The sequence below is a fragment of the Neltuma alba genome, unplaced genomic scaffold (genome assembly GCF_004799145.2).
Source record: "Neltuma alba isolate B1F8T4 unplaced genomic scaffold, ASM479914v2 tig00010592_pilon, whole genome shotgun sequence".
In the NCBI taxonomy this organism is placed as follows: Eukaryota; Viridiplantae; Streptophyta; class Magnoliopsida; order Fabales; family Fabaceae; genus Neltuma; species Neltuma alba.
In genome coordinates this window covers 762657-778672 of record NW_021635455.1, presented here as the reverse complement: position 1 = coordinate 778672, position 16016 = coordinate 762657, and the positions used below count along the sequence as shown (strand labels likewise).

The window sequence follows — 16016 nt, the reverse complement described above, 5'->3', positions numbered from 1 at the left end:
ATTAAGTGTGTTGGCTAGAATTATCATTATTAGAAGGACTACCTTGAAAAAAAATGTATAAATATGAGAGACAAAATGTATCAGGGTCTTATATTTAAGATCAAGATAAAAATCAAATAAGACCTTATATTAAGTACCGGAAGTAGTGTTTTTTATATTAAACACGGGAAGTAGTAGTATCTAGAGCAAAAAGGTTGTCTCTGGATCCACGAGTATCGGATAATAAGCGCCAAAGCAAATTGAATCATCCTTTTTTTCACAGTAAAGTAATTAATTATCTAAGCTTGTGCCGAGAGAGTATATTGAAACAAGACAAAATATTATGCTCTTTGCATGTCACCCATAGGAAGTCGAGCATGTTCGACAAAAGAAACTATACTTCACATTTTTAAATTTTAATCACGATAAAGGAGGCGAAGTATGCACTTTGTTTTAATTGTTTATATTTTAACTTCTGACAAAAATTAATAATAATTTAACGTTTAATTTCTCCCAGTTTCATTTCTGTTATATTAGTTATTTGTCATATATATATATTGATTGATTTTTTAAAAAAATGTATTTTCTAATCATATATCTACCATGGATGAAAATTTTCTTATTATGTACAATTAATAGAGATACTTAAAAAATTATAAATTATTTTATATTTATATTTATGGCTAAAGTCTAAATAATCTTCACGGAAGACCCGTATTTTAAATCAAGAAGATTTACCGGGAAGGAAAACCGAAAGAAGACCCGGAAGAAATCAAATGGGAAACTTGAGAACCATCGAGGCCGAACTGGACAGCAGAGTCTTAACAGCATGATGCAAATATTGACTGCCTATAAGCAACATTCAAGAAACTTAACGCTATCGGCCCATAACATGGGCCTTTTCTGAACCCCGCCGCAGCCCCCACAACAAAAGAAAAAACAAAAAAACCAAAAATTCCCGTTACCTACCTGAGCTTAACATACTTTAGCATGGAGAAACGTCAGATTAAGCAAGGAACTAGTGGCCGAGACTTGGGTTCCGACATGGATGCTAGGAAAGAAGATATTCCAGTTATAGTTAGTTATTCTAGTTAAGCCCCATTCTTCCAGCTGGAAACCAGACCTATAAATAAGTACTATGTACGTCAACAGCACCTCTTCCTGGCTGTTCACCAACACCAAAAAATCATGAACTTTACCAATCAGGAGTATTTCACAATGCAAGATATTATGTCAACCCAGCAATTCCAGTAGGCAGACCGATCCTCAATGACAGATCATCATTATCTTGTTCATTAGGCATTGCACTACTTGTCTCAGATACTTCAGTGGACAACGGGATGCGGGAATTTGCAATGCAATTGCTGTGCATGTGAACTCCCTTCCCCTTCTCACTTCTTAAATCAGGTTCAGCTCCATTATTGCCATTATCAGCTGCTTCTTGTTTGCTTCCCACCTCTTTCATGGCTAATGGGGAGCACGTCGCTTCTGCAGAAGTTACAGATAGTTATTGCAAGTTTGTAATAAAACTTCAAAGAAGCTCAAATCCATAAAATATAATTTATGAAATTTTAAAAATAGAACAAATCCCCGAATGTTTAAAAATGGAAATAGCACAATTCCATAAAATATAATTTGTTTAAGCTGAAAATATCAAATATTAAATATTTAAGAAATAAAGAACATTGATTAAGATGTGCTTCGAAATTTTTTTGGTATACGCGCACATACTTAAAGGGGTAAAAAAAGATTGTTAACACTTTGGTAGTTTAATTTACATGCGTGAATATATATAATAATGATGATGAAAGCCAAGTTATCTCCATGGGTAAGCGGAGCGGGACAATTTAGTATAAAGGGGATCTCTCAAAGCCCCCGAATCGGTTGAGTTAGTGTGCCTGCCATACCAAATAATCTACCATTGCACAGATGTATATAGGATACCGATTTTCAAAGGACATGTAGCTCAATAGAATTTCTCTTTCATTCAGAAAGCTATATATTGTGGCCCCGGAATCCTGACCTTTTATGCTTCCACGGGTGATGAGTCCACGGAGAACGTCCCAAAACCTGGTGAGCACAAGCCGTTCCTGCTCTCCATAAATGTCCATGTAAACATCAGAATTTGATGGCTTATGAATCATTTTTTGATCATTGCAAGCCACGGCATTGGCAGAACTATTGGAAAGAAACATCTCATCTTGTTCATCACACATCAATGCTAGCGTTCCTGGTGACAATGGCCTCACGGAGTTCTGTATATCAACTGCATCTGATCCAGAATCACTACTGCCACTTCTCTCTGCTCCATTTCTCTTTGAATGTTCACCAAAAACAGGCTTGTGGACTTCTTTATTGTCTTGCAGTAATTCAGCTGATGAAGCAAAAGAAGTTTCAAATTTCTTGATCTCCATTTGCTGGTCTACCCTGACTCTTGACTCTGAAAAGTCGAAACACAATTGGGATGCAAATTACACTCTGATAGAGAAGTATAGACTTAATATACATGATAACATAACTCCTCCACTAAGGTCCACTGAAAACTCGTGCTGAAATTGAAAATTTTTCAGTGCTGAAAATATTTGATGTTTGATTATGCCTGACAAAAATATAGATTCCTTATTTCAGACCCGCAAGGTTAGTAAAATGTCAATAGTTCCCCTTAAACAATTCCAAACATTACAAATTCAGTGCTTCACTTTGAGCAATATACACTCAGTACTTAATTTTTAGAGCCAAATACTTTTATAAATAAACAAACCTTTATATAATTTAATTTCTGCGTGCTAAGCATAGCTACTTTCCTATTACCATAAAAAACTCCTCCATATAAAATCATCTCCTCCTCTAATTCGTCAGTTAAAAACCATGTATAGTCATTGACCATGTGGTAAATAAATTCTTCGGCTACCCAAAGAACATCTAATTGCTAAATAAAAACCTGCATATGTCTTTGCGGCTACTCCGGATAGAACAACAAAAAGTGAACAGAGATACTTCACATCCTGTGGCTGGAGTGCATCCACCAGTGGGGACCTTCAGCATGGAGCAATTGTAAATTTAATTTAAGAAAACAAAAATAAAATGTTCAAGTCATGTTTTTAAAACACATACCTGTATGTTGATCGGGAAGACCCTGGAATTGTTACCTTGGCAATGTCAGAGGCAACAGACACAGATGGAGCAGGTGTCGCAACCACTGGCTCATTTTCCTAATTAAACTTTAAATATATTAACTATATTCTGCAATTTTGATCCGAGAAAATGGATAAAACTGAAAGGGGATGGAAAGTAATGGGGAATTTGAAAAGTGCATGTGAAAAAGAAGTCTAAAGTAACTCACGGTGAGAGGTTGACATTCATAGTCTGGCATGATTCAGAGGCTCAAATATATCGAATTCATATGATTTCCAAACATAATGAAGCTGAAAAAAATTATTACTAAATGATAATATAAATGAATCTAAATGAAGCACCTGTTGAAACTGAGCAGTCAAAACACCTTTATCTATGGCAGCTTTGCCAGAAAATATTTCCTTAAGTTTTCTTTTCTTGGGTGTTGCGCCCATCCCATTGCCAGAGGACCCAATTGCTTGACTGATGGCATCATTAGCTGCCTGTTTGAGGTTAATTGCATCAAGAGCCCTTCTTGCTTCACTTCCTTCAAAATTCTTGCAGTCCATGCATTTACAATTTTCAGAGCAGAGGACACTGGCTTGGAAACACTCACAATAATTCTTAAGGCAGCCTGATTTCTTGCAGTGACATCCTTTATTATGCTTCCCTAATACTTGAGTTTCAGCCTCTTCCTGAATTTATTCAGCATATTTATTATGCACCACAAGCAAGGTCAGCTGAAATTAAAGAGGAAAAAGAAACAGGTCCAGAGTAGCTAATAAGTACATTGGCTCAAACACATAAATTTCTTGGTAAATCTGTAATCCTGATTTGACTTAAGAAGTATCATATTCTTGAGGCTTGACAAAATTCAAAAACATATATGCTATCCCCTCTTATACGAAGCCATGATTCTGCGTAAGCATACATCAGTATACACTTTATTCCGTTCATTAACCAATAGTGATCAACATTGGTTAGCTTGTTACTTGATACAAGATCTAAGTTCTCACCACACAAGAAAGCCAAAAAGGAGTTAGGAGTGCCACCGAAATAATTTTATCATTATGATCAAAACATTTGAATTTGAGTCTCAGAAGGAAATTGAGCTGTCCTTTCCCAAGATGGGAGGGGCAAAAGAATTGAAGTATTAAACTACGGATATATGGAGTTCTAAAAGGAGTCCCATCCTGTATAAGAAAGTGACTGCCCCACGATAGGCCCTTCAGAAACAGAAATTATGAAATAGATACTGCATGCCCCATTTTATTCAGTTGAAATCAATATAAAGAGCTTGGTCAAGCAATATTATAAAAACTTGAGGGAGTTGAATTACCGACCTTCGAAACCCGTGGTTCTTGGGGACTGCTAGCAATTTTAGGCCTGAAGGCATTTGGATTGCGCACTAAAATTATTCCAACTGCCTCCTGTCTGGCAGCCTCATTATCCACATTATTATGACAATTTAAGCAGTTGCAACCATCACAGTGGATCCCAGCTGCAAAACACTCGCAGTACCTAACAATGGCAAAATTAGCATTTGCGTGTGATTAACAGTTATTGATAAAACATAAAAGATATCTGTCCAGAGAAGATGACGTGCTTACAATTTGAGGCAGCGAGAATTCTTGCAGTTGCAGTGCTTTTGTTTCTTTGGAGTGCTGTCCTTTGATTCCCCATTATGCCCAGGTCGTGAACTAGGAGACTCTTGCTTGCTGAAGGAAAACACATATGCCCATATATTTAAGAAATATCGGTTTGTGCAATATATCCTCACCCTAAAAGGTGAAACTTAATTGAAGAGAGTAAAAAAAATTTCTGATGGTACCCATTGGAATTGAAAACAAAATTTAACTTTTTATTGACAATGATCTGAATCTGAATCTGAATCCTATTCTTTGCAAAAGGGCCAAAAAAAATGCCGTACATAAATTTTCGGTTTTTAAGTTCTAATAGTGTAATGAAAAGATCACTGTTTCTCGAACTGCACATTATATTGTTTTCAGGCTTCAGCACCAGCCATACATCAAATAGATTAAAGTAACACTCAAGATGATCCTAATAAGTTCCAAAACTACATGAGGACACCAAAAAAAATTAAAAGAAATAAAGCATAAACACGTATCATCTGCATAAATTATTAACTACAACTTGGATTTCGGAATGACCTAAACATTTGTTTTCTAGTTTTATTAATATGTTTTAAAGAATAATATCTAGTCTTCATACTAAACTACCCCCTCCTCCGTGATAACTTCTACCAGTTCGTTCTGTCTCCAGATCATGTCTCTTGAATATCCACGCAAGCATTACGTATATGTCTGTTTATGTTATGAAATTACTTTGCCAATTATCATTTTTATTTCCCTTCTCTCCAACAAAACTAATCTTTTCTTTGGGCAAATGTCATCAGTTTTCATACTATCTTTACCATCGTCGCCACTCAATTATGCCGAATAAGGCGCTCTTAAGGTAACTGGTGCATTTTAGTCTCCCCGCATGAGTGAGTGAAGCAAATACAGGCGAAATCAAAGTGGTACAGGTCAAGAGACTTACGATACTAGTAACGTCGTCGTCGAAATTTTCTGCACAGGGTGCGGAATTCGACTAACAGGTGAAACTAGATGCGGCCGCGGTTGCGATTGCTGCTTAACCTGAGATTGCGGTGTTCGCTGATGTTGAGTGTGTGAAGATGACCATGGCTGCTGCCCCTGCGACCGTATAGGTAACTTTGTTTGCGTCGGTGAGCATGCCTGCGACTGGAACTTCGGTTCAACTTGTATTTGAGACGGCGATAGTGATTGTGGCGGCAAAGTCGATTGCGGCAGCTGTTTCTGCATCAGTGGTGATAGTTCTAAGTATGTCTGACATTCAGGCGCCCTCGGCAATTCTACGTTCACTGAATCTCCACCGATGGCCGTGAAATCCAATGGCCGAGACAATTTCCGTGGTGCTAAATCAGAATTGGTTACACCCTGCTCCATCGATAATGGAAGCGAGCTGTTAACACCAATTGGCCATTTCGCTTTCAAATCCAACGTTAACGTCGAACAACTCACCGTTTGGAGTGAATTTCCGAAACATATGGTCAAAGCCTTCACTGAATACAAAATAAAACGGCCTAATACTAAAGACAATGAAACGTCGTCCACTCTAAGCACAGAATTCCACCATAAAATAGCTGCACGTTACAGAAAACCACCGAGAAACTGATCGTAATCAACCAAAGTCGGCTATTGGCGCGGATTGAGGAATAAAGTTTCCGATTTTGAGCAAAAGAAACATGCAAACACCTAGTTCCCTTGCAATGAGAGACAATGTGGCCGGAGAAGGCTGCCGGTGAGCTGACCGGGAATCTGTCCCGGGAGACTAAGAAGAAGACACTACCATGCCACCTCTCCCTCTCGAGATTTTGAAAATTGGATTGAATAAAGTGAAGGGTGGGATGAGAGCAAAGGAAGATCGAACGGACGAAATTGAAAGTTGTAATGAACAGCTGAGATTTGCGTAGGCTCCGAAAGAGTTCGTTAAGCGTGGGATTTCAAAAAAGGGCACCAACCCCTTTCAGGAAAATGATGCGGGCAGAATTTGGCGCTAATTGAATCCAAAGCAAGAAAGGGACTCGGTTTATCGTTGACGACGCGTTTGAGCCAACTAGGACAGTGTACGGCAAGTGACCTTTGAAACGATCCCCGTCCCCTTTTTTTTCCCCTACAAATGATAATAAGAAAATTGGTAAAAAAATCCCTGGTTAAAATTTTAATTAGCCAAAATGATCTAAATTTAAGCAAGTATAATTATGATCCATGAGTGTAAATAATTTTCGTATTGATTATTGTTGTACACAGCGGAAAATATGTTGCACTCACATATTATAGTTGTACTTGCTCAAATTCAGATTATTTTCCCAATGATATAATTTTTTGTTAACCTTATTTCACCAATTATCGCAAGACAAGGTATCTCAAGATGTAGGAGTCCTTTCTTCCTACTTTAATTTGGTAAGAATCCTCCCTCCATTTTAAGCATGACGATTAATTAAAAATTAATTTTAATCATAAATACTACATTCGCTTTTTAACACAAAACCTATTTAACTAATTTAAAAAATTTTAAAAATTAAATTAAAATATTTATATTTATTATTTTTTCAAAATAATTTACCTCACTTATAAATTAATATAATCTAATGGTCACATAAGTATTTCAAAGAGGTCATATAACATATGCTATAATTAAGTAATTTAATAATTTTTTTAATATCACCAAATTAGTTAATTGAATCTTATATTAAGGATTAAAAGTAATGTAAAATTTTAATTTATTTTATTTCTTAATTTTATCATTTTTCTCAAAACTAATTTATTCAGTTTGTAAATTAAACTGTAATATAATGCTACACAGGTATATTATAGGGAGGTCATATCACATTTATTAAAATTAAATAATTTATTTAATTCAATTAACCTGTTTAAGGGCCTGTTTGGGTGACTCCCAAAACCATAGTTTGGGAGACAAAACCATGGTTTGGGTGGAATGTCACCCAAACAGCATCAATTTTGATGCCATAATCTGAAACCATGGTTTGAGCCGAAACCATGGTTTTGGAATCCAAAACCATGGTTTCAGGAGAAGTGAATCCATTCTACTTCTGGTTCAAATTGGAGAGTATGATTGTGCCTGTGAGAGTAAATCTCAACAATAACATGATTTTAACATCTCTCAATTAATTTTTTATAAACATATTAATATTATATCTTATAAATGTGTATACATATATTAATTATTCATAATTATATTATTTTATGTATTATTAATTATGTTGGTACAAATATATTTTATTAACAATTTTATTCTTTCAAATTAAAATATATCATAAAATCTATCTAAAATGTAATTATCATATTAACTTATGCTTTTTTTAGTAATTTGTATATATAAAAAGTGTTTCTCACAACAACTATCCAAACACTCTCACTTCTCAGAATCACTTTTTCACAAAATCTATTCTTTACAAAATCTATTCTTCCCAAAATCTATTCTCCAGAAGCTATTCTCCAAACTATGGTTTGGTTTCATCCAAACACCCCTAAGCTAGTTGAAGAAGTATTGAATAGTGCTCCTTTTTTTTCCTTTTTCAAAAGTAGTACTATTTGACAATGAATTTTCTTTTTTCACGAAAAAAATAAATAATTAATGATTATTTCAAAATTACATTTTTAAATAAATAGAAAATCCCATTTAAAAGGAGCAGTATAAGTACAAGAGTCACAGTGTAAAAAAATATACAAAATTACTCTGATAAGAAAATAAAGAAATATAATCAACTATATATGACTGGAGTGAGTGCTACAGTGCTCTTTATTATGTAAGCAGCGGCCCTCAATTATCAAGAGCGCTCTTTAACAATGAAACTGCTTCGTCCCCCAAAAAGGGAAAGAAAATCCTTTCCCCCCTCTTTTTATTCTAAAATCAAACGCATCTCGCGCACATATATAATACCTTTGGCTTTCTTAACTTATTATGTATAGACTATTAAATAATTGACAGCGACACTATTGAACTTATAAATATTAAAGTTTATTGTGAATTTTATATTTTACATTGTTTCATTATATACATGCGTGTATGTATTAGCTCATAACCATTTTACTATTGTGGGGGGAAAAAATGGGGCCTCACTGACTAAATGAACATTTACACTATGCACAATTAAATTTAATCATTTATGTGTTCAGGCAAAATATACACAAAAATGAATCTTCTAGTTAGTTGTGTTCACTACTATGTCGAGAAATCAGATAATACTAATATCAAAACATCAACCTGCTACTAAAAGTTGGTTGTTTCATTCTTTTCGTTTGTCGGTTGGTTTTAATTTGGTTGTTAGATCGTAGTAGTTATAATATCTGTGTTTGAAGTTATTATGTTCTGTCCCATTTTTTTATATTATCTCCGATCCTAATTATAAGATTTTATTTGTGGTTTATGAATAAGATCTTATAGTTAAGACAGGGGTAGTATTTTTTCGTGTCCAGTATGTGCTGCTCTTTACTTACGGTTACTGGGATATGCTTATCATTTTGCATATAGTGGTTTTTTTTATTAAAAATAATCCTGACACAGAAAATCCGAGTCAATATTACTTTGACTCCGTTTATAATCATGATTAAAATTACTTATAAGCATATTTTATGTGAGTTAAAAACAATTTTTTCATATATTTATCTCGTATTTTGTAAGTACAGTTGGAAAGTTGCTTATAAACCATTACAAAGACTTTTTATAAACTTGATTTATTTTTAACATGAACCTTTTTTTTAAACAATCAGCTAATTAATGATACAATCATCCTCATCGCTCCTATTTTCCCTTCGTACAGACTCTTATTTAAAGAAACATAATAGTATCATTTTGAAAAATAGTTAAGGTACATATTAACTATTGCCTGGCACACGTGAACACGTTTCAGCCGATTTAAACTAATTAAAATTAAAATTATTCTAATAAAACTTAACGAATGCATAAACTATCTAATCAATTCAGACTCGGGTCTTTTGCTGGGCTAGAAAAGAACCATATCGTGTACTAAAAAAAAAAAAAATCATATCGTGTGGCCAGAAGCAATTTCAGGCTAAATCTCGTGTCAAGTCGTCTCAAAACCGAATGGACAATTCTAACAATGATTATAGTACTGGAGATTTTGAGCCAAGTAGAATTAACTAAAATCATTTTCTTTATATTTTATTCTCAAATAAAGTACAAGCTTATTTTCAATAGCATAAATGTGAGCGGATGCGGACACTTGGGTTCAGCTCGCCCGTGACAACAAATCACAAATGCTTATACATGCTACAACACTAAAACTGTAAATACGAGGCTGCTAGTTAGATATAAATCGATATTAGTGCCAAACTACCAATATATAATATCAATACATTCCATCAGCATATAGTATAAAATATGCTCTAATCCTAGATATAAAATTCATTTTGTAGTGTCTTGGCCCTGACTTCAACAGCTAACTCCGGTGTCACAGGTGCCAAGGAGCAACAACTAATTAAGCAAGCACATCGTTGGTGGTCTGGGCATAGTGCTAATTAGCATTGTTTATCATGCCATTTGTATCAAAAACAACTTTCAACCACAGATACTTTGGCTCTTGCATCAATGAAGAACGTAGCAAAATATGATATTTAAATATAAAACTTATTTTATAGTACAAATTACACTATAAAATTAGTCTTATAGTAGTATTTAAGATAAGAGGAGTACAAAATAAATTGAACAATCACATTATCCGTAAATCGACAAAATAATTGCACATACGTACTTGTTATGGACAACATTAATTAACGATACAAATAAAACGAATACGGAATAACATCATAATTAATTAATCAAACAAGGCGCCCACCTCTTGATTGCTGTTTCACTTCGTCGCGCTTCAGTAATTATCTTCTCGCTTTATCTGTACTCTATACCATTCTTAATTAAAAATAGCCATTAATTTATATATATAGCGTGATTTTGATTTTTGCCTATTCTTGACCGTAATCAGCAGATCAAATGGCGGGAGGAGTGAAGAACTACGTTTTCGTTAGCTGTTGCTTGGGAAATTAATCTGATTTATCCCTTTCGTTCGATATTTTGACCTAAAGTGTTATGAATTAATACGATTTATTCTCCTCCCTTTGTTTTATTATAAAATTTTGCTTTTTCCCCTTGACCAATACTCCCTCCGTTCCTTATTATAAGAGACACTTGATGCTTATGTCATGTTCCTATATATAAGAGACACTTACAAGTTGTCTCTACTTTTTTGTGTTGATTTACTATTTTACCCATATTTATTATCTCCAACTCACACTCTCTCTCCCTTCCACTTCTCTTTCTTTTAATAATTTAATTGTTCTCTCTCATGCTCTCTCTCCTTATTAATGAGGGCATTTTTGGAAAAAAAATTATACTTTTTATACATTAATTGTTCTTAACTAACTTTAACTGTTTTTTTGATCAACGTACTTCGGTTATTTGTCTCTTATAATAAGGAACGGAGGGAGTACCATTTAGATAATTAAAAAAAGAATCTAGTTGCAAATAAGAATTGATCCCATTAATAAAGAGTCAGCTCATAACCTATAAAATCATAAGTTCAAATTTCATTATTGATAGAAGAAGCTTGTTAGCATTGACAGAATGACAGGCGATTGGTAAGTACACAAAAGAGATTTTGTATTATGTAGAGGTGATTTTAACTAATAAATCAGAATTAAGGTGGCGGATCACTATCGTAAATGAAACGCGTCGAAACGCATTTGTTGCAGTAGGGAACGTGGCTTTGACATAAATGAAGAAACAACCACGTATGTGATTGTCGTTTAAGGGACCACTTCCTCTTCCACATCATGCAGTAGTTTTCCAGCCTCTAGAAACAAAATTAAAAGGAATATAAAGCACCAAAAACAAATCCCATTTATTTGCCTTACCCCACTTTTTTCTCGTCCCCGCTAGACTACGATTTTTTATTTATTTGCAAACTAAATTAGTGTTCTTTTAAACTTTGAGCATGTCTTGCGTTAGAAGATATGAGTTTTGCAACATGCCAGTAAAAGGTTCACCGTATTTAATTAAGCTGGTAAAATACTTAAAAAATGATAAAGACAGGGTGAAAGGGTAATTTGCAGCACAGCCGAGGATTCACCCAGCACAAACAGACAAGCCATGCACAAAACTTGATGTGACTAAGGATAATTATGATTGCGGCTTTTAATAGATACATATATTGGGCAGGCCACGTATCTCAGTCAGGTTCGTGGCCAGAAACCAGAGTTAATGATGGTAAACCAGAGGAAGTTGAGTTTCTTATTGTCCTTCACTTAGTGACAGTCGGGAATATTATTCCCTTGCGGGGAGCTATTGTTTAATAAACTGACGAGGACAAAAACTACGATTGATCTTAGCCAAGAGGCCGAGAAAGGCATATTGTGGTATAGAACCAAGGAAAAAGAGGTACAGTAACCACCTAAATATAAGAATTTCAGTTCACTCCAAAAAAGATCTCAAAATAATTTATTGAAATGAGTTAATTCTTATAAAGTTTTTAGCAAATATTACGTAATTACTAAGTTTTTTTTTTATAAAGTAATCTAATTGTTCCCAGTGAAACTATGGACTCGTATTGCTTTAGCTGCTATATATATTATTGTTGCTGCTGCTGCTTGATAAGTTAAAATTGTGATTGCTATTCCACAAAACAAAAAAAATTATGTAAAACCAGTTGTGGCTACTTTAGTTATTACTGTCTATTTTTCAAACTGATGTTGCTTTCATTTCTTTAATACTTCAAATTAAAGATGTTTAACATTTAGATGATTTCTGTTACAAAATTTAATCATGAACTATTATATTATAATCCCTAAAAACTTCTTTGCGGTGACTGAATCACCCTCGGTAATCTTGAATTGGGATTTATGTATCTGGGGAGTATTTTAATTTGTCTCTCCAGTTTTATGTCCCAGGTTAAAAACTATCCGAATATGACAAACAAACTAAAATAATAGGCCACAATTTGCAAAGGCTTGTCACTACAAACTAAGCACATTCGATCCAATTCACCAGACATCTCTTCCCCTCTCTCTCTGAAACAAAAGGTTAAAAAATGAAAAATATCCCGCAGTCGAATATCTTTGTCGCTTGAATTTGACATGACTGGGTTATTGCATGAAAATGATCCTTCAAGCCTTCAACCCAGCGACACGTAAAAAGTATAAGCTCAGCTCACTCATATCCCTCGTTTCCACCGTCATTTTGCTCAGAAGAAGACGAAGCAGAGAGCTCAGGTATCATTAACACCACCACAGTATTAAATCATCTCCTTGCATCTTAATTATCTTTTTAATCACTGGTTTTCTTGTTTTAATTACTGGTTCCCCCCCCCCCCCACCAGTTTCCGTGATTATTAAGTTTAATTAATTGACAAAAATTAAATATGGGCCTGGACATTATCCCTGTCTTTTCAAAGCCTAAAGTTACGCATATATGCTGGCTTTTGCAAATATATAATTGCAGTGATTTCCTACCCAGCAGCCCTGCCTACCCCGCCGAAGCAGTTCGGCTTCCATTATTTTCGTTGTCGCAAGTTACATCAAAATCTTCGTTCCTTTACCCATCTACTGTTCATCCACGGGATATAACTCAGACGACCCAGTCACTTTATTCCCAGTTAAAATCAAAGGACGAGGACAGTACAAGTTGTTGTTCAAAAGAGGAACCACATATTCGTGGAGTGATATCGAGCGATCAATATGTGTGTGTGTGTGTGTGTGTTTTAACGTCCCGGGAAAAAAATGAAATTATATGAAGTCTGATGCGAGAGGTTTATTTCTGGACTGTGAATTATCATCGGGGGCACGAAAACGACGCGACAGGCAATGGGAACCTGAAAAACCAGATTGAATATTATATATGATGATCTTCATCTTCATGGGGTCTTCGTTTCTTTCCATTTTCATCAGCCGAACAGGTAATTGAAGTTCCCATAGGCCATAACCCTGAATCAATTGATAGTTAAAGCCCCAAATCTCATACTAGATTCGCTGTATGAAGAAATCTTTAATTAACTGGTATAATTCAAACGATCGATAGAGGGAAATAACTGGATGGATCTTATATGTGATTGTGATGAGGCCTGAGGAATATTACTTTTACGAAGCTTGAGCTTAATTTGTTTGTTTTACCAGAGGCTATCCTACACGGGCTTTTTCTGCATATATATGGAAGGTAGCTAAATAAGGGTTCGGATTTGTCCCAGTTTATGAAAATGCTTTTGTTCCTTTTCTACTGTTTCGGTAAGCTAGCCACACAACTTTTCCGCAGATGAGCCAGAACAAAATTCTCTGGACATCCCGTAAATGGTGAAACTTTTGGCTTAATTAATTTATGAGTTATTAGCCGATTCTATGTTTGATTAACAAGTAGGAAATAGGACTAGTTATGTCTGAACTTTTTGTTTTGTGAAGCTGAGTTAAAGGAATAATCGCCGATGGCTGGGTTCTCTATAGATACTCAATAGATCTAATAATAAACTAATCGGTTATGTGAAAAAAAACCAAGAAAGAAAAGAACAAAGTGTGTATAGTTAAGTTTATTGTCTACGCGATAACAAATTGAACAGAAAAGCAAACATAAGTGGACAAATAATTTGCATCAAGTCCGCTGAAAAGAGTAAAAAAGGTGGATCTTTTCAAACACTTCGTCGGATATAATTATGGTCTTGTCGAAATTCTCAAGAACCTTCCATACGGAGCCACCGATTATTTTATGACAAAGCCCATGAAAGTCCAAGTCCGCTACTAAATTATGTCGAGTTAGGAAAAAAAGAAAAGCCACTCCAAGGATTGTTTTCTCGTATTATAACGAACCTCCTTTTGTGCTTTATTTTTGTACTCGTTAGATTAGTTTTTAGCTTCAACACCGGCGCGTGCGGTGGGCATAATGATAATCTGACCAACCCCAAAGGCATACATATATATGCACCAAGGTTTGAGTTTGGTCGAGGAAAAGCATTAGATTCGCCCAAATTAATTATAGGAAAGAACGAACGAAAAGTTTGGGTTAATTAAATCAGCCTAGTTATACATCATGGCCGCCAATAATTTGAGATATTATGTGAGAATTAAGGGTAAATATACATGTTGGGCAGGCGTAAAATTATGTACAGGCTTTATTGGTTACTACAAAATGACCACATGGATGGGGCATGGGGGGACTATGCACTATATTTCTTTATCATCGCCTTTATAGTATTATCCGTATATATGCATCATGACCAAAAGGGCCCCCTCTCCCAACATAACAAGGGCAGCCTATCCTTACCATAAGCTTCCATACCTACATATGCATACATATAATTGTAAAGGAGTTGTTTTCTTAATTATGATCCTATATATATATATATATATATATATATAGGTCCTTCATGAACTACTCCTTTGTATCATCCAAGTCAAAAAGCAGCTGCCCAGTAAAAAGTACCACTTAAAGCATATGGCATCATATCATATATAAAACCACAATATTAAAAACATTTTTCATGTCAGTTCAGAACTTCAAATCAATTAAAACTAGTTAGCTCAAAAGTTTGAGAGTTTCGTTTCGTATGAATCCGGGACAAAAATGCATTTTGCAATTCTTTATAAATCCTTAAGAGGACATAAAAGTTGGTGACAAGCACATGTGTGTGTGTAAATATATATATGTAAGCAACCCATCTGTTCTAGTTTTAACTATTGCATTGTTGGAATTGGAAATTTGGAGGGATATCCAACATCGATCACTACACACGCACACAAACACAGAGATTTCAACTCTATAAGATACTAAATTTGACATTAAATTGACTGGAAAAACGACCCCACGACGTTGAATTCTAAACAAATTTAATTAGTATCAAATTATAAGATCAAAAATTTCAAATTAAAAAATTACACATCCAAATAATGGGAAACTGATTTTACAGTGACAGTTGATTATAACCAAAAAGGCAAATTTATAACCGTTGTGATATATAGCCCAAATACATACAATAGTACGCGGCACATCAATTATCGGGAGTGTTCGATCTCCAACCATGTTTTATCTGTTTAAAATGAACGCAGTTCATTCATATAATATTCAAAACGCAATCGACAAGACAGCGTGATTCACAACAAACTTATTTGACATGTTTTTTGTAACGCTCCTCAAACGTGTCTGTCTAAATCTAAATTCATAGTATAGATAGTACGTGCCAAGCTTAATTTAATCGGAGTAGTAATAATGTAAATGCAAGATTTGAAAAAGTTCATATATTTTGAAAAGTTATGATCAGCTGATAGAACCATTAAATTGAATGTCGTTCATTTATGTGATTGAAAAAA

At 34.7% G+C, this 16016-nt stretch overlaps 1 protein-coding gene across 1 annotated transcript; it reads right to left on the bottom strand.

The window, feature by feature from the left end:
- Positions 1-918: 918 nt before the first annotated feature.
- LOC114757357 (protein tesmin/TSO1-like CXC 5) lies at positions 919-6387 on the bottom strand. Its single transcript, XM_028946380.1, has 8 exons — positions 5653-6387; positions 4704-4811; positions 4437-4614; positions 3456-3788; positions 3094-3191; positions 2921-3015; positions 2003-2419; positions 919-1467 (listed from the first exon to the last, which is right to left on the bottom strand). Exons 1-8 carry the CDS (start codon positions 6078-6080, stop codon positions 1208-1210), a joined length of 1917 nt encoding a protein of 638 aa, XP_028802213.1. The 5' UTR covers positions 6081-6387; the 3' UTR covers positions 919-1207.
- Between the last annotated feature and the right edge of the window lie 9629 nt (positions 6388-16016).

Excerpts from the sequence above, each read along its gene's own strand:
- LOC114757357 (XM_028946380.1), bottom strand. The coding sequence starts at position 6,080 with ATGGAGCAGGGTGTAACCAATTCTGATTTAGCACCACGGAAATTGTCT. Across the intron at positions 4,615-4,703 it reads AATTCTCGCTGCCTCAAATT|GTACTGCGAGTGTTTTGCAG; the intron begins GTAAGCACGTCA and ends TGCCATTGTTAG. Across the intron at positions 1,468-2,002 it reads CACCCGTGGAAGCATAAAAG|AAGCGACGTGCTCCCCATTA; the intron begins GTCAGGATTCCG and ends TAACTTCTGCAG.